Source organism: Lampetra planeri, chromosome 6 (assembly GCF_965212315.1).
Source record: "Lampetra planeri chromosome 6, kcLamPlan1.2.h2, whole genome shotgun sequence".
NCBI lineage: Eukaryota > Metazoa > Chordata > Hyperoartia > Petromyzontiformes > Petromyzontidae > Lampetra > Lampetra planeri.
Window position 1 is genome coordinate 385,287 of NC_136112.1, and position 22,385 is coordinate 407,671.

At 56.9% G+C, this 22,385-nt stretch overlaps 1 protein-coding gene across 8 annotated transcripts in view; it reads left to right on the forward strand.

Moving 5' to 3' along the window:
• Nucleotides 1-22,385, forward strand: part of LOC144719309 (uncharacterized) — a 39,979-nt gene that overhangs the window by 8,106 nt on the left and 9,488 nt on the right. For 7 of the 8 annotated variants that reach the window (XM_078595139.1, XM_078595132.1, XM_078595137.1 and 4 more), the window contains exons 2-5: nucleotides 3,894-4,204; nucleotides 5,031-5,103; nucleotides 5,939-8,952; nucleotides 21,951-22,337. In XM_078595139.1, coding sequence (XP_078451265.1) covers nucleotides 3,896-4,204; nucleotides 5,031-5,103; nucleotides 5,939-8,952; nucleotides 21,951-22,337 — 3,783 coding nt within the window. In that variant the 5' untranslated portion in view covers nucleotides 3,894-3,895. The remainder of the gene's footprint in view (nucleotides 1-3,893; nucleotides 4,205-5,030; nucleotides 5,104-5,938; nucleotides 8,953-21,950; nucleotides 22,338-22,385) is intronic. The other variant, XM_078595138.1, reaches the window with a different exon arrangement.

Genomic DNA, 22,385 nt, shown 5'->3' on the forward strand with positions numbered 1-22,385 from the left:
AAAAGCGCGGCCGGGTTCGGTGCACGGGTCCAGTGGTGGTGGTGGTGGTTGTGGTAATGGTGGTTGCTGTGTTGGTGGTTGTTGTTGTAAAGGTGGTTGCCGTGTTCATGTTGTTGGTGACTGTGTTGGTCGTGGTTGTTGGGGTACTTGCAGGTCGAGCGTTCTGATTCTGAGGCGACAGTGTTTGTCACACTGCCGCAGTCTTGGTCGTGGTTTGTTGTTGAGCTTCTTGTTATCACTCACGGCCCTTGAGATCACATTCTAACGCCTTGTATGAATTAAAACCCACCCGGGGCACAACGCAATCTTTTCTGTTGACGTTCGGTAGGTTTAGCGGTAGCCGTGGGCATTGGTAGTTGCAGCTGTGGGGCAACAGCATCGACCGGAGTCCTCTCTGATCCACACGCGAGGCAGCGCCCCCCCCACCACCATCACCCCCCCACCGCCACCATCACCCCCCCACCGCCACCATCACCCCCCCTACACCGCCACCATCACCCCCCCACCGCCACCATCACCCCCCACACACCGCCACCATCACCCCCCACACACCGCCACCATCACCCCCCCCCACCGCCACCATCAACCCCCACACCTCCACCATCACCCCCCCTACACCGCCACCATCACCCCCCACACACCGCCACCATCACCCCCCACACACCGCCACCATCACCCCCCACACACCGCCACCATCACCCCCCCTACACCGCCACCATCACCCCCCCACCGCCACCATCACCCCCCACACACCGCCACCATCACCCCCCACACACCGCCACCATCACCCCCCCCCCACCGCCACCATCAACCCCCACACCTCCACCATCACCCCCCCTACACCGCCACCATCACCCCCCACACCGCCACCATCACCCCCCACACCGCCACCATCACCCCCCACACCGCCGTCACCACATTACCTCCCGTGCCACGCATTGTTGTACACCCGTCACGCCCGCTGTGTTACCGGTTCTGTGGCACACACACATTACACACACACCACACACACACCACACATTACACACACTACACACACACTACACACACATTACACACACCACACGCACACACACTACACACACACACTACACACATTACACACACACCACACATACACACCACACATTACACACACTACACACACTACACACACTACACACACACTACACACACATTACACACACTACACACACACTACACACACACTACACACACACATTACACACACATTACACACACATTACACACACATTACACACACTACATACACACACACACACACACACTACACACACACACTACACACACACACTACACACACACTACACACATTACACTCAGTATACACACATTGCACACACATTACACACACACACTACACACATTACACACACACACATTACACACACACTACACACATTACACACACACACATTGCACACACACACACATTGCATACACACATTACACTGGCTCAACACAAACCACACAATGGCAGGATCGTTATCCTCCCGTAACCCCCCTGCCGACATCATTGTTCTTGTGATGTCCCTTCGGTAGCGATGCTGCTGCTGCTGCACCTTGGGTTCCCGCTGATGGCGGAGGCGATTGTCACATTGTGAGTCGAGGGTTGCCAATGGGCAACCCCGGACAGAGGTCGCCAAACGTCGCCAGCCCCGACCGCGTCTCTCGCACCTTGCACTAGCGGCAGCTTGGAATCGATTCACGAGGAGGCACCATTCACTTTGTCCTGCCCGTCTCTCGTGTCTGTCCCCCCATTACACACGCACCACACGCGCCGTGTACAGCCGTGTTCACCAGATGTACACTTACTAGTAGTAATCAATTACAACCGTTTTTAAGTCCACTGCTGGATGAAGGCCTCTCCCCACTATATTAGTCATGGGACTTGTTTGACCATACTTCACCACACTGGTCAGTGCGAGTAGGTGAAGTTGGGGGGCTTGGAGTGAAGGGGGGGGGCAAGACCGGTTTAGATATCACTTTCCCACGGGTTGCCACCTGTCCGGGTTTGACACGGATAGTCCTGGCATCAGCATGTGTGCTTGGGGGACCTGGCACGGTTTTGGCGTGTGACATTTACTACAGGAGACTGCACAGCCTTGAGAACAGACCTGGGCCCACTGAGTAATGTGTCTGCGTTGGTATTGTGGGAAAAGGTGGCAGCCTAATTCCCCACTGATGTTAGCAGTGGGTGGGGGAGTCCCCAGTGACAATTTACTTAACGATAAATTTGGCCAAAAGTCATTAAAGGGCTAAATTTGTCAAATGTTAGTACATCGGTAGATGATACCTCCCTCCCCACCCACACCTGGAATGCTCTTGCGTCTGTCCTTTCTGCGCGTTCGTGTTGCGTCTCGTTCAGGTTTCAATTATTTATTTGCCAAGCAGAAATGCAGCCGTTTCATAAGAAGACACTCACGCATAATTAAACGTCTCTTTTTCAGTTTATTTGTTTGGAATTCAACCGTGTTTATGGTTTGGGTTTGTCCATGTGGTACATTTTTCCCCAACCTTATTACATGGTAGTATGTTTTTTTTAAATCTATGGGAGGAAACTCATGCAGAACAGGCAGAGAGAATACAAACTGCACACAGAAAGGAGCCCAAGTCGGGAATCGAACCCAGGTCCTTCGTGCTGTGAGGCACGAGCTTTGCCACGGCGCCACCCTGCTGCCCGATGCTGCCAATGAATCTGTAACAAGTTTCTCCTCACCTGTGGCTTAAGACTTCGAATGACTGAATTCCACATCAGCATATAATAATAATGTATCGAATGGTGTATTTTCTATGCTTTGGTGGTACATGTGTATTTTTCTGTTGTTTTGGATTTTCTTAAATCCAGGTCTTAAAAAGACACGTGTGACCTCTGGACTCTTACCAGGTTAATATAAAGGCCATCAACAATAGTTCACGGCCCTTTTAATTAAAAGTTTATTTTGTTTAACCGGGTGTGAATTCAAGAGTCCAAGATAATAGCCTCATTTGTAAGCGTGACTTTGGTCACCACAATGGAGCAAATTTAAATCACAACACTACTGGATGAAGGCCCCTTGCTGTGTCAGTCGTGGTGGTTGACCATGTTTCACCGTGCTTTTCAGTGGAAGTTGGTGAATGGGGTGGGGGGGGCCCAGGACCAGTTAAAATAAAAATCCCCATGGCTGCAAGCCATGGCCGGGACGGGAACTCTGGTCGCGGGGTTCAGAGCGCTCTGAGCTAACCGCTGTGCCACCGCTTGGCCTGTAAATGTCCTCGAATAAGCTACAATTAGAAGTAGCAAAACTCGCTACATACTTATACAAATGAAAATTTGTCTTCTGTTTTTAATCTATTGCATCATAAAAAAAACCATGATGTTTAAATCCGAGTCCTGGTCTTGAGTGAGATTAGTTTTTCAGAAGAATCTGTTCAACCAATTTAACAAAGTTTTTACAAACTAACAGCCATACTCTCCAGCAAAACAGGGTTTTTTCCCACTCGCTGTGTTCGGTCCTGATCGTACCGGATGGGTGTTGTGTCGAGGTTTTGTCTGGTTGTTGTTTGGAGGTATCGTCTGGCTGGTTGATGCGCCGCGTGTTTTTGCGCTGTGAGGAGTGTTTCTGCAGCATGAGTTTGTGTATTCGTGTCTCACCCCTCTGTACCAAGGGCAGCGATACAGCCGTAGTGGAGTTGTGGTCCCGGTTGTCGCGATACGGTCACAGTAGGGGTTATTTGGTTACGGTGGTGGTGATGCAGTCATGCTTATCGGGTCACGGGGGGCGGCTTTTTTAGTCACGGCGGTGGTGATATGGTCACGGTGATGGTGGTAGCTGTCGATGCCACACGTGTGTTTAAATGTGCCTCTTTGTCTCCATTATTTCGTCCTCTAGAAATGCCATCTAGAGCCGTGCAACGGGAGATCGTGTGCTCTGACGCGCAGTTGGAGCCAGATTGCGGTGCGTACGCTGCTCCCAGCCACGGGTTGGGACTTTCCCACACTTACAGCGGCGGTACCGACCTGCCCAGGGCCGTGGACGGGGGCTCCAGCGAGGACGAGGAGCCAGTCGGACGGTGGGACGCCAGGACCCACCGCGGCCGCTCGCGATACGGCGACACGCGGCTCCTCACCTCCGTGGCTCTCAGTGGTGGAGTGGCGAGTCGCAGGGAGGGAGGGTCCCGGGCCACGGACCACGGTGCACTGGTGAGTCCGCGGACCGGGAGACTGTCTCTGCCGGACCTGTCGTGGTTCATGTCTCGCCGCGAAAACGATAGCTGCTGCTATGGTGGTGCTAGTAGTGGAGTGAGTGACTCTAGGGAGTTCTCACCCCTCTTCCACTGGCACATCCTAGCTGAGCCATCGCAGGGCCATTCCAGTACAGATTGTTTTCCACTGGCTCGTTGCCATGCGGAGCCACAACCAAACCCTGATACGCTGGCCCCACAAGGCACCTGAATCTAGCTCTGGGCCAAGCAGGGCAAGGGTGAGGCTAACGACTGGTGTTCCTTACGTGCGATGTCAGTCAATACAACTCAAGCGCAGCGTCACCGCATTGTCTACAGGCGTCCCGATTTGTTCATTGCGTGCGCCCCTAGCCTCCCTGAGCCACGCCAGGCTGGCTCGGCACCCCCCCCCCAAGCATCGATGTATTGGACAGTGGAGTAGCGATGTAAGATACAAGAAGCTGGGCTTGCTACCCAGAAGTGGCGGGATCCATCCGGACGGAGATAAAGAACTCGTGTATAATTGTACTTGGTGCTACGTTGCACACTTTCCCATTCGCCTACAAGTATTTGATGTGGTTCCGGCGTGTTTCGGTGCGTACATTTTATATCATTAAATGATTTTACTTGGATTAAAACTTGAGATGAAACATCTTGTTTCCAAGGTTTTTTGTAATAACATCTATTGGTTTTACTTGCCTTGGTATGGGGTGGTGTCATGTGATGTGGCTTGGTGTGTGTGTGTGGCATGGGGTGGTGTGCAGTGGTGTGGTGTCACATGGCTTGGTGGTGTGTGTGTGTTGCAGATAGACATGGGCCAGGCGAGTCACGACAAGTCATCTATGAGCTCCTATCTTGGTAAAAGAAACATCTACACAGGTAATGAGGTCATCAGTCATGTCCACCACCATCATCATCATCATCACCTTGGATTTTGTTTGTCAGGTTACTCACTTGTAACATTCAAAGTCAAAAGTAATGTCCTTGTTTATAGCAGTGAGCTCGTGGTGGAGATTCCGAATTCCTGTGGTTGTGCCAAGTCTACCCATAGGACAAGCACTCTTCACTTCCCCACAAAGTGGTAGTTAGAGGAATTATTGGCTAAGTCATCCTCCGACCAGGATTTTAACTCAAGACCTTCCGATTGCGAAGCCACACACTCTTCCATGAAGCCGCCTGACTTGAGAATTCCTTTATTAACATCGCCAAGTGTTCTGCACCGAGTGTAACAATCTGATCATTTGGCCCATACATTTTGATCTCGTTTCTAATTGATTTCTTGGTATTGTGATTTTGGAAGTGATTATGAACAATAGTGCAGTTTCTAGCATGCTGTACTGTAAACCCGCCAACATGAGTTCAATTCCTGCATCAGGTGCGAATGATATCTTAGCCGGTTCCGAGTCCCTCGACACTCCACATTGACCAAAGCGGTGAGTTAAGTACGGTGAAGTAAGGTCACGTCGACTTGCATGACTCACACGCCATGCCTTCATTCACCAACGAATTGACAAAGGCCTGGAAGTTATTCTTTTATTTCTAACTAATATCAATTATTCACCGAACAAATTCTGAATTTCTAGACTTTTGCCAGCACCTCACAAGCATTTCAACCCACCCAGATGATTGTTTTGATGTGGATGTTTGGTCGATGGTGGTGATGATAATGATGCGAATGAATGATGTTGCTAATAAGGATGCTTTGGCCCCCCAGACTCCGTGCTCATGTCGGGGACTCTGGGCAGGAGCAGCTCTGTGCGTGAGCGTGCGCAGAAGTTCCAGGCGAACGAATCATTGCCCTTCCAGTTTGGCACTGACTACACTCTGGAGCACAAGGAGCGACTGGGCCTGGCTCGATCCCAATCGCAGAAGATCGCACCGAGCGGCTCAGAGCACCGAGCAACTCCAAACTGGTTGAGAGGCAACAGGAAATCATCACCACCACCATCCTCATACGAAGACAGACAGAAATCATTACCATCGTTATCATCAAACAGAAATATCCAGAATTCATCACCACCACCACCATCCTCAAATAGAGACAGCCGGAACTCATCACCACCACGGTCCTCATCCAAAGACAACTGGAAATCATCACCACCACCATCCTCATACGAAGACAGCCGGAAGTCATCACCACCATCCTCATACAAAGGCAGCCGGAAATCATCACCACCATCCTCATACGAAGACAGCTGGAAATCATCACCACCACCATCCTCAAATAGAGACAGCCGAAACTCATCACCACCATCCTCATACAGAGACAGCCAGAAATCATCACCACCACCATCCTCATACGAAGACAGCCGGAAGTCATCACCACCATCCTCATACAGAGACAGCCAGAAATCATCATCACCACCATCCTCAAATAGAGACAGCCGGAACTCATCACCACCACCATCCTCATACAGAGACGGCCAGAAATCATCATCACCATCCTCATACGAAGACAGCCGGAAGTCATCACCACCATCCTCATACAGAGACAGCCAGAAATCATCATCACCACCATCCTCAAATAGAGACAGCCGGAACTCATCACCACCACCATCCTCATACAGAGACGGCCAGAAATCATCATCACCATCCTCATACGAAGACAGCCGGAAGTCATCACCACCATCCTCATACAGAGACAGCCAGAAATCACCACCACCACCATCCTCATTGAAGGAGGACCGGAAATCATCTCCGCCATCATCTTTCAGAGCGACTTGGAAGCCTTCACCACCGCTCTCGAAAGCGAGCCACAAATCATCTCTACCTCCCTTCAGAGAGACCACCAAGTCATCGCTCCTCTCCAGTGACCACTGGAAATCCTCAACCCACGGTGCTTTGCTGCCGCAACCCCCGAATACATTGCAGTCGTCCGGCGGCGGTTTTCAGCAGGTACAAAGTGAATTGCAGCCGCATCCGGATGGGGATGCCGGTGCACGTCAGGATTGGCAGACCAGGGCCTCTGCCCAGCTGCCACAGGAGGGCGCTTGTGTGGGAGTGCTCGGCGAGAGGCTGTTGCTCGGGGAGATGGAAACGCAGAAGCTGGAGCCGCCCATCGCTGACCTCTCGCAAAGCCCGCGGAGGGGGTTTAAAGTTCGCTTGGCCCCGGATGAGGGCGAGACCGAAACCCGGACGCGGCCCTCCGCTTGCGGCGCGCGGCCCGGAGACGCGCGCTCCGCTGTTCGTCCGGCGCCGGCCACTACCCCGATCGGATCGGGGTACGTGGAGGAGGCACGATGCGTGCGCCCTTCCGAGCTCGCCATCGCGCGCGGCACAAGCGGTAGAGACGCGGGCGGCGCCGCCCAGTCCGCCCGCGACGCCACCGCCGCGCACTCCGCTCGCGCGGTCTTCCACGGGTGTTACAGTGAGCGTCTAGGGAACGGCACGACCGCACGCGGCGTCCGAGACGTCTCCCCGACCTTCACCGTGGACGACCTGCTCTCGTCGTCGCTGCTGCATGGCATCCAAGGTGCCAGCTCTCCCAGCCGGGAGGCGGCCATCATCGCCGCAGAGGCCGTCGGAGACTCCGCGACGGCGACGGCCGCCCCCGTGCCGAGACCGTTGACGCGGAACTCCTCGGTGAGGGGCAGCCGCGTGTGGGGCGACCGTGGAGCGGACTCGCCCTGCAGGAAGAGGCTCGAGTTTTCGACGGCGCTGAGGAGGAGTGCGTCCCAGTACGCGCTGCGCAAGGAGAAGGAGGGCGAGGCCTCCGACGCCGCCACCCTGCGCCGGCCCGTCTCGCTCCACGCGTTGCAGAAGCTGAGCGACGGCGACTCGCTCTACACATCCGGCAAGCCCCACGCCCGGCCCGACGGGGCCCTCGGCCACGGCAAGGCCACCTTCGGCCTGGCCGCACCGGGCGGCGGCACGAGCAGCTACGACGTGCCGCGTGGGGTCGCCGCCGCCGCCACCGGCGGCCTGGACGGCTCGAGCGGCGATCGCATTGCTGCACCGCCAGAGTCGGCTTCCCCGCGCCGAGGGGAAGTGGGGACAACCGCGCCAAGCAGACGGCAGCCACCATTCATTGTGCCACCCGTCACGGGGCCACCGGGAGGCGCGCCGCCGGCCGACGCGCCACCGGCCAGTGCGCCGCCAGATGCCGCCAACTCGGCCAACTTTTTCCGCCGGAAAGGAGGGCCCCGGATAATTCGTATGTGCAGGCCCAAGTCGTGGTGCTCCTTCCTCACCGAGACACAGATGGAGAAAGCGAAGGAGGCGGAGGAGGAGAATGCGGAGGAGAAGGAGGAGGCTGAGCCGGTGTCGGCGCAGCCGCAGGGCTCCGTCCCCAAACGCTGCATCTACCTGGATGTGAAAGCGACGAGAGGCCGTACGGACAACGCTGATGACACTGAGGGTAGCGATCCCGGGCGGTCGGAGCCTCCCGACAAGGTGGAGCATCCTCCTCATCGTGCTGCAGAGGAGGACGACGACACGGAGGAGCCGAGCGATGCACGGGACGGCGAGAGGACCTGGGCCCTGGGTATGAATATGACGAACTTGGATCGCACCGGCACTTCGCACCTGAGCCGGCGTAAGGCGATTTACTTGCGGCGAAAGCCGCCAAAGCGACGGGAGCAGGCGGTACCAGCCGCCGACACCGGCGACGGCATGGACGGTGCCAGCAGGTCTGACGGTGTCGCTCGGAGCGGCGAGACGATCTTCCAGGACCAGCGAGGAGGTGGCGGTGTGCGCCGGTGGGAGTCCTGGCCGGCGAGAGATTCGTGGGTAAGTTGCGCTTCCCGGTAATACCATTCCGCCACACTCCCCTTGCCCGTACAGTGGCAGATCGAGTGCGTGGCAAGCTGTGTTCATGGTTGACCGGGTGCTGTGGCAGGCAGCGGCTAGTGTAGATCACGCCTGTGGTAGGTGGCAGCTGTCACGGATAGCGGCGTAACAATTATCTTCGATAAATTGTCATGATTCCCTTAAAGAGTCGTGATGTGAACGTAGCAGCCTTGGGTTGGCTATGGGAGTCGGGGAAACCTTCCGACGCCGTTTGACACATGCACCGTATGGAAGAACCATGTGAATTGGTGGTTTTGCATCGTTACTCCCTCTAGTGGTGGGGGGCACGTGGGGCGATGAGAGAGAGGTGGGGGGGTGCGATAGCGTGAGTTTGCTCGCGCTGGGCGTTGCCGTTGACTGCTGTGAAGTGCGTAAACAAACCCGACCGATATCATCTGGAGACGGGCTACAGTGTTCCTATATAAGGGCCTCAAGGTCTGCACTCGCAGGCCCCAGTTACACGACCTAGTTTATATATATAACGTGTACCCTCACGTGTTTACGCGATAGGCGCATGGCCACTTTTCTGCCAACGGACACGCTGACCGAGACGCGGCAGCCGCGGGGAATCAGAAGTCGAGTTTTGCGCAAAGCCCACGCGGCACGTCGCGCTAGACCCCGTGGGGCACGCCGGGTGGGAGGAGCTCAATGCCGCCGTCTCGGTGGCCTAGCGCCCGGCGGCCCAGCCGCTGCGTTGGTTTGTGTGCTCGGTGCGAGTCTGCATTACGCACCCTTAAAGGCTCCCCCGTGTCTCTCGCCGCCGCGTCCCACCGCGTCCCGCCGCTTGCCGCGGCCCACATTCTCGCGTCCTCCTCTCCACCGCTACCCCACGGCCCGGGGGGAGGGGAGCCATGAAGCTGTGATAACATTCAGCTCGCCTACAAAACTTTCGCAGTCGGGGTGCGGTGTCTAAATGCGACCGCATCTCAAGAGGCCGTGCGGCAACGGTGAGCGTGTTTTGTTTATAGTGACTAAGAAAGAGGCAGTGAGTCCATAGGCAGAAGGAAAAAATGAAGTTCTTCAGGCAGGACATGAACAGGGGCAGGGTGTCGACAGCATGGATGTTTGGGGAAAGCAAATTCCCGCCGAGTGGCATGAGCGGCCTCCCACTGAGTGGAGTTTGACTGGGGGCTTCGACAGAGATCCTTGGCTGCTGGAGCGGAGAGTGCTTGGAGGTGGGGAGTGTGGTGAGATGAGAGGAGAGAGATAGGAGAATCAGTGGAGGTGGAGTTGAGTGAGATGAGAGGGGAGTGATCGGCAGGGGCGATTCCACAGAGTTTATGGTAAAAAACATTTGACTACGATCCGTGCGAAGCTGTGCGGCTCAAAGATTCACCCCGGGCAAGGGTGCCGAGCCGGCACAGCTGCCACCAGTCAACGTCGGCGTTTGCGCTCCGAGTCACTCGCGAGTAGACCGGGCGCTCGAGTGCAGCGGGATCCTGGTCTCTGGCCACTCACCAAAGTCCACACAAAGGAACCATCACGGCTCACTCGGTTGTCACCTAATTTGGCGAATTCCAGCTCTAAGAAAAAATATAAACATTTCCATTTGATTGCCACGCGATGAATGCCTCCGTAGCAGGGCACGCCAGAAGTTGGCACCATCTGACGTAGACAAGAGGCGATTGCAGACACCTCGTACATTGTCCTGTCATGCTAACTTTGAGTGGTCATCCTCTAGTACAAGGTTGGTGCACTGTTGTCTATGAGCATTTTTAATGAAGGTATCTTTATCACGACCGTATGCTGCTGATTGTAATCACCAGCGAAACGTTGTACTCAAATTGTCAATATTGCTGGTGTACTCTCCAACGGTGTGCTGAAGTAATAACGAATTGGCACATTTTGTTTAAGTCACAAGCCTTAGTAATTGGCTGTGTCGCGTGGTGATGGGTTAATGACACATTTATATTTACGCGATCTAACCCAAAATAACCTTTATTTTGAAAATGACAAAAGGCACAAAAATATATGAAACATTAAATTCGTGACAAGTCAGCTCAAAATGTAATTCTACCACGTATCAATTTATTATTTTAAGATACAATCGTTTACAATTGGCGCCGATGCTAAGTGGACTCACAGGCGAGATTGACACAAGCTGGCTGCGATGAGCCGTATTGGGACGTGAAGCGGTCCTGGGACGGCGCGAGCCGCAGGTGTCACGTGCGGGAATGGCGTGGGGGGGGTGCGGCCGATGAGCTGATAGCTCCTGCCCTTCTGAAGACTCCCTCCTCACGCCGATTGGACTCGCTACCAAATAAGGGAGTGTGCACGAGGGCCACCCACCGAGGGCTGGGCGGTGGTGGCTTTGGAGATGGTGGCAGCGCTGTACCTGGAGGGTTACGTGGCGCTTGTAGTAGTTCCTCGTGCCAGCGTGATGCAGGGGTTCCTGTCCTGCTGCTCCCGTTCCCTCCCACACAAAACGCTCCTTAGTTATGAAGCAATTGGCCAAACGTTGCGGCATGAAACCCTCCCCAAGAAGTCTGGAGACTTTACCGAGGCTTTCCCGCATTAATAAATGACGTTATTATTACGGTATATTATTTTTGTAGATTAAAGTGGGGGTGGGGGGGGAGGGAATCGAGAGTTGGCAGCGTGCCCGCACCGAGAGGGATTCCGTCCAACGCGATGGCAAAGTGCCGCAGAGGGAGCCCAGCGGATTGAGGGGTTCCAGGCTCGGGAAGAAGGTGGGGGGGGGGGTCCAGGCCTCGGTGTTGTTCACCAATGTGTGTGCCGTGGGGGTTGATATCTACGCTGATACATCTCTGCGGTGCGTGCTCGGGTTGTACCACGGTTTGTTCGGCACGAAGTCTGACGTTTCGCTCCAAATGCTGGGAGCTTCTTTAATTTTGCTGGGACTTTTTACAATTACGAAGGAGCTGAACGATACAGCTTCTTCAAGACTCTTCAAAGAAGCCCCCAACGCGTGGACCGGAACGTCGGACACGCTGCGACCAAATGTGAGCGGGGATGGCGTTGAGGGGCGGCTGGGCCCCAGTGTCTAACTGGAACACGTGAGAGAGATGATCGGGCCCTGAAGTGCAACAAGGATGCGTGGCAAATGCAGCTGGGCTCCGGGGATTTTGTGAGAGGAAGCCTTTGGACCCAGAGCAGAGCGGGTAAGACAGGAGGCAGCCGGGCCATGGAGAGACGGTAGCTACCTGTGGGGACCGATGGCGGGGCCCCGCACTGGGCCAGCACAGGTGTGGGGGCTGCGCAGGTGAGAAGCTCAGAGGCCGTGTGATGTCATAGCGGTAGTCCGCACAGGGCTCGGCACACTGACGAGTTGCCGGCAGATTGAGAATGTCTGGTATGTGGAGGCAAAGCCCCGTAATTCCACGAGGGACCATAGAGGCCTTAAGTAAGCAGAGCCCGCTGCATTCCTCCTCCTCCTCCGCGCCAAGTGATTCAAAGCAGCGAGCTCTGGGCACGGTGGCGGCCTGAGCGAGCGCGCGTGCGAGTGCGTGTGTCATACGCTTGAGTAGTGCGTGAGTGTGTGTGTGTGTGCACTTAGCTTGGCACAAGTGCCGTGGTGACGTCACCGCCACTTCGTATTGCACAGCGGTTGTTGTTTTTGCGTGTCAGATCTTCTCCGGATAGCCTTTCACAGAATTTCGAGGCAAGTGCTGTTAGCGAGTAGCACCTATGGAGGCCGGCACGGCACACGAGGGGCTGGGTGGCCAGCAGCACGCCCCGCTGGTGGGTGCAGTGGTTTGCGCGCTGCGCTACAAATATGGCGACCCGAGTTAGATTCACACTTACGACCAGTGATAGTGCTACATATTTGGCTCAATTGAGAGCCTGGCCTGGTGTGTGAGCAACATCCGCACTGAGGAGACAAAGGCAGCCGGGCGTGGTGGTGACGACCCACCCTGTCATGCGTCGTGTCAGCCTTCGGAGATGCTCGCTAACACACTTCCCCCAGCAGTCTGTTAAGGCTATACGTGTGAAATTTGTCTTTGTATGGGCATGTGCTTGTGTGTAATCCCTTTGTGTGATATGTGAGCACGTGTGCCTATGTGTGAGTGAGTGAGTGTGCGCGAGCGCGTGTGATGCTTTATGTGTAATCCCGAGTGAGTGTGTGATCTCGTTCGAGTGCTTGCTTGAGGGTGTTGGTGCCCTCCCGTGTGTTGGCACGAACTCACGCACTCACCCATGCACGCACACGCGAATACAGCAGCAGCAGCAGCAACAGGTGACCCCGTGCGTCAGCGGCGCTCGGGACCCTGGAAATCAGCAGCGGAGATAAAACTTGACAAAGTGATGCACTTACCCACACTCGGCCAATCGGAGCGCGCGGCCGGATTTAGAGAGCGGAGTGACGGGGAGAGGTGGGGGAGGAGGGATTTTGGGAGGAGTCACAGAGATGTGGGAGCCGAGGATGGAAAGTGGGAGTCGAGAAGAAGAGAGGGAGGGAGGGAGGGGAGGGCAGGCGGGGCCAGCCGAGGGCGGGAGTGGGATGGGAGCGGAGACCTAACGGTGTGGGCAGCTGTGACGGCGGGCGCACTCTCCGCTGGAGCCGCGCCGGGTCAGGAAGGGGAGCACGGGAGAGGTGAGGATGGAGGCAACAACGGAGGCAGGGGTGGAGATGGCAGTGCAGGCGAAGTTGGAGACGGAGTCCGTGCCGGGGCTGTTACTGGCGAGCGAGACTGAGGTGAGATCCCACACTTGTTTCGGGGGCTGGGGGGTGAGGGCGCTGCAGTCGTGAAGATCGGACTTCAGGCAGCCGTGCGGTGCCGCTCGTGACCAAACCGAGCGGATGCTGTCACCGGCGGTGGGCTCGTGTCCTCCGCTGTCTGTCCGTGCTCGCCGTGAACTTTAGACAAAGATGCGGGCTCTTCCCCTCCTCCTCCTCCTCCCCCCCCTCAGAGCCCCTCATGTCGCACCGGTGTTTTCTGTCCCGTGAGGTTGTGGCAGCGAGTGTGTGCGTCTTTGGGAGAGCGGTCGAGTCGCGGTTAGCGCGCTGCGTTAACAACCCGGCGACCCGACTTCGTTTCTCACTCACGACCAGAAACAGTGATCCTGGGCATCCCTTAGGTCGACTCAGTGTTAAATGAGTACCTGGTCTGGTGTGTAAACATCAGCATTGGGGAGACAAAGGCAGCCAGGCGTGGTGTTGGTCCTACTACACCTTCATGTGCCTTGCCCACTTTAATACGGGCTCGTCAACAGCACTTGCCCCAACAGTCTAGCATAGCTCCGCAAGGGTGGGTAGTACTGCTCTCGACGTGGTGTCTGGCCGGCCACCTACGGCTCTCCACCGCCCACCTTCTCGCGGTCCGCTCGGCGCACCTGGTGTGACTCACACGCCGTGGTTGTCACCCAGCACCATAGCGGCTCTTCCTGTTAATGGCCGGGGTGGGGGTCGGCTTTGTCTCTCTACGGGGGGGTCTGTCTGGCTCATCGCTCTCCGTCTGGCGTTGTTCCTGTGGCTGTGCGGGGAATCGCGCGCTATCACAACACAGACAAGGCTGCCGCAATAATATTTGTCTCCGCTACGACTACCGCTGAACACTTATCGTGGCGCGTCTGGCCAGGACTCCACCCAGATCGGTTGCCTAATAACAACAACTGTCAACAACGTGGACCTTTTCGCCAGTAGTTTTGCAAGCAAGAATCTGCAGCTCTGTACATTTTACCTGGAGCCGTCCGGGTGGCTCAAGCGGTAGAGCGAGAGGCTCGTCCCCGCTATAGGAATGTGGAATTTCCACCACTGGCTCGGCAGGGCTGTAAGCAGGAGATGAGCACCAATGCCTCAATGCTCATTCGAGTAGGATACCATTTTGATTGTTTGACTGCGTAGCGGCTGAACGCGACTTTGTCGAGAGAAATCGGCTCTCACTGAGCTACGGGGTCACCCGCTGGTGCCCGGACTGGTGCCCAGTTGCCTGTGTGCCCCCAGTGTCCTGCTGGCTTACCTCCCCACCCATCCCTCCCCACCAGATCCACTTTGGAGGCAAGCGTCGTGCCGCGTTTAGCCTCGGATCAAACGTGGTGGCCGAGCGAGAGGGCTTAGTGGCACGGTCCCCACGTGACCCTGGGCTGTCGGGGGCAGCCAGAGGTCACGGGGTGGGCACACGCACTCTCTGAATATCACACGTGCAAATAACACGCACACACAAATACCCCGCACAAAAATACCTCGCGCACAAATATCTCCACACACACACACAAATATCCTCCATACAAATACTCTACACACACATACCCCTCACACAAATACTCACACACACGCACACACAAATGCACTAGACACAAATACCCAGCACAGGCTTGTACCCGTGCGTGCAAGGTGACAGTCGGCGCGTTCACCTGGGTCCATCCGTGCGCGATGCCATCGCACCCCCCCCCCTCCCCGTGTGTGTGCGGTGCCCCTGGGTGGCCGCCACTGCCCGCAATTGCCCTTCAAACCCAGCGGCACGGCGCGGTGCTTTCCATTCATTGATTCCCCTTTCAATCGGTAAATGGCGGAGAGACGCGTGCCAGGGACGGGCTCTCTGTGTGATGCGACGGGACGGGGGGGGGGGTGGAGAGACTCGGGGCGCGGGTGGCTAGCGTGCCTCCCTTTGGACCGGGGGGGTGGTGGTGCATCTTGGCTTCAGACTACTGACAAAGTGAGAAATGCTTTTCTGCTTTCAAGAAAGACGGTGAGCGAGCGAGCGAGCGAGCCAGCGGGTCGTAGGGTGGATGCCAGCCGAGGGGGACTGACGGGGCCCACCTCGAGATGTCCCGTCCCCAGGGAGGTGCCGTCGGAAGGCAGGAGGGCCGTGCGGGTCCGTGTGGTGTCGCGGATAATAATGAAATAAGCGCTGGTATGCGGATCGGCAGTCTTTTTTGCAGATAAAGCGCCCGCGTCGCTCGCCCGTTTTGGTATCGAGAGTTGTGAGCGAAACGTAGATAAATGAGTTGGACGCCACGGAGAGACGCGAGGGGAGAGGGCTCCTTATAAGGCGGCGTGTCAGCGCAGCGACACGCGGAGCCACGCACACACACACACACTGGCACGTACTAAAACACTCACACACACTCGCACAATAACACATGCACACTAACACTAGCATGTACACTGACACCCACACTAACCAATACGCTAAACCACATCCACACAAACACACCGACACATTCATAAAGTACACGCATGCCCTTCCTGGCTAGCACTCTCACACACTAACACTAACATACAGCAGCGCATACTTGTACCAACACTCGACCACTTTAACGAACACAAACCCACATTGACAAACAACAGCATACTCGCACCCTAACACGCTCACATATGAACACACAAGCACGGACGGACGCCACCGTACAGCCAGTGTACCACCTAGTCACACATCCTGACGCCACCGTGCATCAACACCCCCCATTCCAGTGCACAAAACAAAGACAAATATTTAATCTTTAATTTCTATTATTATTTCTATTATTTTTATTATTTCTTTTATTTTTACCTACGTGACTTTACCGAAAAGAAAAAAAGACAAAGACCCCGTAGAGCCTGAACAGACTCTTACGGCAAGTGCTGTTAATGAGCGTCTATGAAGGCTGGCATGGCACACGAAGGGGTGGGTAGCCAACACCACGCCGGACTGCCTTTGTCTCCCCAGTGGCGATAATTTTACACACGGCACCAGGTACTTATTTGAGGCTGAATCGACCTAGGGGAGGCCCAGCACCGGTTCAGATGATCATCACTGGTGTTGACCATGGGCTGGAATCGAACTCTGGTCGCTGGGTTCATAGCGCAGCGTGCTGCTCACCGCTACGACACCACCACTACCCATTCCGATACACACCCAGCTTACACGAAGCTACACGCACGCAGTCTCAACAAGACGCACCGATGCACATGTGTGCTCCCAACCTCAGCACGCGGCTATGCAAAGATCCCCCGTGTAGCCTTAATGCACTCTTGGGGCAAGTGCAAACACGCGGGGATATATACACACACACAGCTCCGCCAAACACAGACGCGCACCCCAGGTTGGGGAGGAGGGGGGGGGGTGCTACGCAAGGGTGGGGGAAGCATCACCCGAAGGATCGGGTCGGATGCATTCTTCGGAGGAGAAGCGTGTGACCACCTCCACCCGTGCTCGCCCGCCCACTCCCATCTCCCACGTGGGGAAGACGGAACCCCTTCGTGGAACTTTTCTCGCTCTCTTGGGAGGAACGCCTTTTTCCGAGCCTGGGCCGATGAGTTTTCCGGCAGGAGGCAGGAATGCCGCCGGCACCCGGGCTCCCCGTGGCACCTCGGGGATGCCCAGAATGAGCGGTTGGTGTGACGTGCCGCCCGTGTTCCCATTTCTCCGGCGACGCGGTGAATCGTCGCCGCTCTCGGCCGCGATTTGGTTCGGCAATCGATTCGTTTCTCGCCTCGTTTGTCACGGTCCCCTTTTTTAATTTCTCGGTTCGGTACAGAACGCTTCAGACCGGGTCTCAAGACGATGCGCAGAAACGACGTGCGTGTTTATTTAATACAGTACAGAGAGCGAGAGAGGTCGTGAGTCACAGGCGGTAGAGAAGGGCCTGGACTTGGTTGGGAGTTGACGGCACGGCTGGCAGGGGGGAAGCAGTTCCAGACGACAGTGACAGTGGAGGAGAACGGGCCACCTTCTCCTTGGTCCCGTCTTGTTTGTAAGCTCTTGTCCCCTCCGTGAGCCGAAACATTCACATATCGTGAGTAAATAATGTGCATAGTTCATAGACGATTATTCTCATTGGCAAGATTCATCACATTTATTGTCAACGCCAGAGTCGAGTTCTACCGATGAATCGGCGCATCCAGGGCTTAATTCCGCACTCACGAGTTTGTGGGTGGCTGATAGACAGTAGTAGACACGTGACTATCAGAGGGGGTATACCGATTGTGGTATGCCGGGCTGCGTAAATATTTTCTGGGTCTTCGAGATCGGAGATGGGCAGCAGCCAGGATGGGGGGGGGGAGGTTGCTCAGCTGCAGGAACAAACCGCGGTGCGCGTGCGGCACGGAGCGCGTGACCGAGCGCCCCTCTCTCTGGGAGGAAAAAAAAACTGGAAAACGCCTCTCATTGCATAAGGTCCCCGAGAAAGCGGTGTCGGAACACATTCGCTGCCCGGCGGTGAAATTGTGCCGGATGCCGGAGTAGCGGTGCCAAGCTTCTACCGCCCACGGCAGGGACGGGGGGGGGGTTGTTTCGCGAGCGGGAGGCGGGAGTGGGGGGTCGGCTGAGCCAGTCGCCGTGGTGGCGATGCACGCCTGTGAATCCTACGTTTGCCGACGAGGGTTGGTGGATCACACACAGATTTGCGAGGTTCCCAAAGTCGCTCAGGCTTCTTCGTGGCGGTTGGGAAATGGTCGTGCGGCAGGGGGGTCTGTGTCAAGCTTTCAATGTTGTCGCCTTGAATCTTTGGGGATTTCTCCACATCCAGTTTTCTCCCCACACGTACAGCACTCCCAACATCATTCACTGGCCCAACATTCCCAGAGAGTAGGACCTTCCCCTGCAGTCGCCGTGAGACTCCGCAAGGCTTTTCTGGGTAGACGAACACCGCCGTTGTTATTACGCAATGCCGCCCTCGTGCAGAGTGCCAAATGTAGATGTGGGGATCGTGGCACAGTGGTTAGCACTACCTCGTGCTCCAACAATAACATTGGCGAATATTGGAACCGATCCTGGGCGTCCCCTAGGTCGACTCGGCCTCAAGTGAGCAGTGTGTAAGCATCAGCACTGGGGAGTGGTACTGGCCACCCACTGGCCACCCACCCCCTCGTGTGCCATGCAGCCTTCATAGGTGCTCGCTCCCAGCACTTTCCCCAGCAGTCTCTTTCAGGCTGTACGGGGGATCTTTGTCTTTTTATACGTGCTGGTACGTGCGGCACGAGCACAGGGCGGCATGTGCAGTTGTGCGTGCGCACAAACCCCCATCAGATGTGTTTCCAGAGAGAGAGAGAGCGGGTGTGTAATTTATTTATTTGGACTCCGTGGCTCACCGCCCACTGGGACTCTCGTATTTTCCCACTGAGTCAACAGCAGGAGAGGAGCAGGAATTTCATTTTACGTTCAATGTGCATTTGTTAGGAGCGGTGAATGTGACCCTGGGCCGAGGAAGGGGCCTGTGGGGAGGGGGAACCCCCCCACCCTCCCGGCTTTGTGGACGTGAAACATCTGCAGTGCTTTGTAATGTGAAACGACAATGCGTTAGAGTGCGGCTCTCCCATGGAACACGCTAAGCCCGGCGCTGTCTCTCCGAATAAGCCGCGCCGTCACCGCGCTAACACCTGCCAAAAATACACCTGCACGTACACACATGCGTGCCCAAATACACGCGCACACACGTGCACGCGGGACATACAGAGAACGCGCGGTGGAGGTGGACATTGCGGCTCGCTTTGCTCACTGCTGCCGGCGTCAGATACCCAATTTTTCTGACTTTGAAAATGACAGCGCAAGTTCCTTAATTGGGATTCCGCAGACAGCAGCCATTGTCACCCCCCCCCCCTACTTGCAGACTCATGCCCCTGGTCACTCCTGCAAAGGAGATTCATCCCCTGACCTCTTGAGTTCTCACTTGATTCAACAAAATAGACTTGAATCACTCACTCCTCAGTCCACACTCGCTCCTTCAACTTCACCAGTCCTGCTTTTCCCTTCTCATCGTCTACCAGCACCTATTGTTATTCTCCCATGACATAGCATCACCTCCCATCACACCCTAACACCCCACCTCCCCCATCACAAACCATCACCCCTGCATCATCACAGCTCATCTCACTCCATCAACAACCCCATCACCCCATTGGGGTTGCACGCAGACAAGCTTGGCGGCGCTGATGGTGGCGCTGGCGGATTTGGGAAAGGCCACTCACAGAGCCCCTCTTTGAGCCAAACAAACGCAGAAGGTCACTCGGCTGCCTCTCACTAAGCCTCGCCTTTTGTTTTATAAAAGTCGCCCCCCTTGTTTTTCGCAAACACCCGGCACAGCCGCGCATCTGTGGCTCAAGGCCACGGCCACTGCCTCCGCCACCACACAAGGGGGGGGCGTGGTAGAGGTGGTGGCCGTGGTAGAGGTGGCGGCCATGGTAGAGGTGGCGGCCGTGGTAGAGGTGGCGGCCATGGTAGAGGTGGCAGCCGTGGTAGAGGTGGCAGCCGTGGTAGAGGTGGTGGCCGTGGTAGAGGTGGCGGCCGTGGTAGAGGTGGCGGCCGTGGTAGAGGTGGTGGCCGTGGGAGTTTAGCGGCGGCGCGATCGCCGCTCATCTCCTGCTTGTCAGCAGGGCCGCCCTCTCCCCAGCACGGCCGTGGGACCACGGGGGGAGCTCCGCTTCTCCGAGTCCCCCACGCTCGCCCTCCACTGCACTTGCCCCTCCACGCGAGCCCTGGGTGGTGGCGTGGTGGTGGCGTGGTGGCGTGGTGGCGTGGTGGCGTGGTGGCGTGGTGGTGGCGTGGTGGCGCGGTGGCGCGGTGGCGTGGTGGTGGCGTGGTGGCGCGGTGGCGCGGTGGTGCGGTGGCGTGGTGGTGGCGTGGTGGCGCGGTGGCGTGGTGGCGTGGTGGCGCGGTGGCGCGGTGGCACGGTGGCCATGCCACACGTGGGGTAATTACGCGTCTGTGCGGTAACTGCGGGGCGTAGATTCCCCGAGCGGCCCTGCCCCTGCGCTGCCGTGCACTGCCCTTGGCATTTATGAGGAATTTCCTTCCTGACACGCGCACTTACACACAGCGCGTGTGTGCGCGCATGCACGCATTCCCACGTTGTTCCCACGTTCGTTCTGAGCTCCGGGCAGCGATTCCAGACCCTCGCTCCCAATCCCGCGCGGCGTCTCGCGCTACCTCCGTGACTCGCGTCCGTCAAAGTCGAGCGCCTTTGGCTGCTCAACTGCCGTGGTCGTAAACCGCTGTCATTTCCAGCGGCCGCCACTAACCGCTTTCGTGGAATCGTCGTGGTCGCGTCTCGTTTGCGGCCGACAGCTTTGCGTCTACGCCCTGCGGCATCTTTCCAAGGCGCCGCGCCGCTCATTGGCGCTCGGATACCAAATCGCTCCACCGGCGACGCTCGGGACGCGACGGTGACGCAGGGATTCTCGTTTCAGGTCCCCTTGTTTTGATTAAAAATAGCGCCGTTTAGCTGAGTGGCACCAGGCAACGTGGGCGTCGTCACAACACGGCCCTGAATAGCCGTGACGGCGGCGATGTTGACGGGCGGTGGCGACGTCGGTGCGGGAGGTCACGCTCGCTGCTGGACGACGTTGGCTCAACCCAGCCACCTCCAGCGTGACGGGACGACGAGTGCAGCGTGGCCGCGCTCGCCACGTCCCGTCACCAGGACCAGTCGCCGACCACGGTGGAGGGGGACGGGCATGGGTTGGCGTCCGCTGCGGCTTAGATTAACCCTCTGCCCCCGTCTCTTTATCTCTCTCTCCGGCTCAACATTCCGGAATATTTTCTGCGAGCGATCATTTTGAAGAGTTCGTTTGCCAGAAAACCCTGAACGTTTGTAGGAAATTCCCCGTTATATTTATGGCTGTGTTTGCCTTGGCGGCTGGAGTAGAGACCCCCTTTCTTTTGGGAGCGGCCGCAGTAAAAACTTCGGGCTGAGTGAGTGCAGGGAGTGGGCTGGTGGAGCGCTCTGCCTCATCGTCCCCGTAAATCGAGAGGATGAGCTGGCACGGGGCCCAAAGCGGGCAGGACGGCGCCTCGTGTCCCCCTCTGTAAAGCCCAGACCTTTTATCCGACCGCCTTGGGGGAGGAAGGAGCCTTCATGCCTCACCGGGGAATTGAACGCAGCGGAACATTCCTGCGCCACGTCAACAGGCGGCGCGTAAACGGGCGCCCCGCGTCGTTGCTCACGCCGCCGCTCGGGCCTGGGACTCGCGACTCTCCTAGGGTGCCCGGCTCGAAGGCGTGAGGCCATCGTGACGCACGCCTCCCGCTCGTCTCATCCCACGCTGTTCTCTTCCGCAGGCCAACGACGGGGTGGACGGAGGCCGAGATGGCGACGCCGCGGGAGCTCGCGACGAACGGGCGGGGAAGGGGGAGGAGGACGAGGCCACGGCCGACCCTGCCGACGGACGGGAGGCCGCGCTTGGGACGATGAAGGACGACCCCCCCGCTCCCGGAGAGGATCCCGTTCACCCGGCGGTGACGGCGGTGGCGCAGGGTGACGCCGGGGCAGACGAGGCTGACGGCGCGATGTTGACGAGGCCCCGGTCTCCCGACGGGGGCGATGCCACCGCCGCCTCTGCCGCCGCCGCTACGGAGGTGAATGGGCGCGGTGAGACTCCCGACGCAGGCTCTACCGTGCAGCTGGAGCTGGCAGACATCGAGGACGAGGAGGTGCTGGATAAGATGGTGAGTGTGGAGAACGGCATGGCACTGGTGGCGCGAACCACCGGTGTT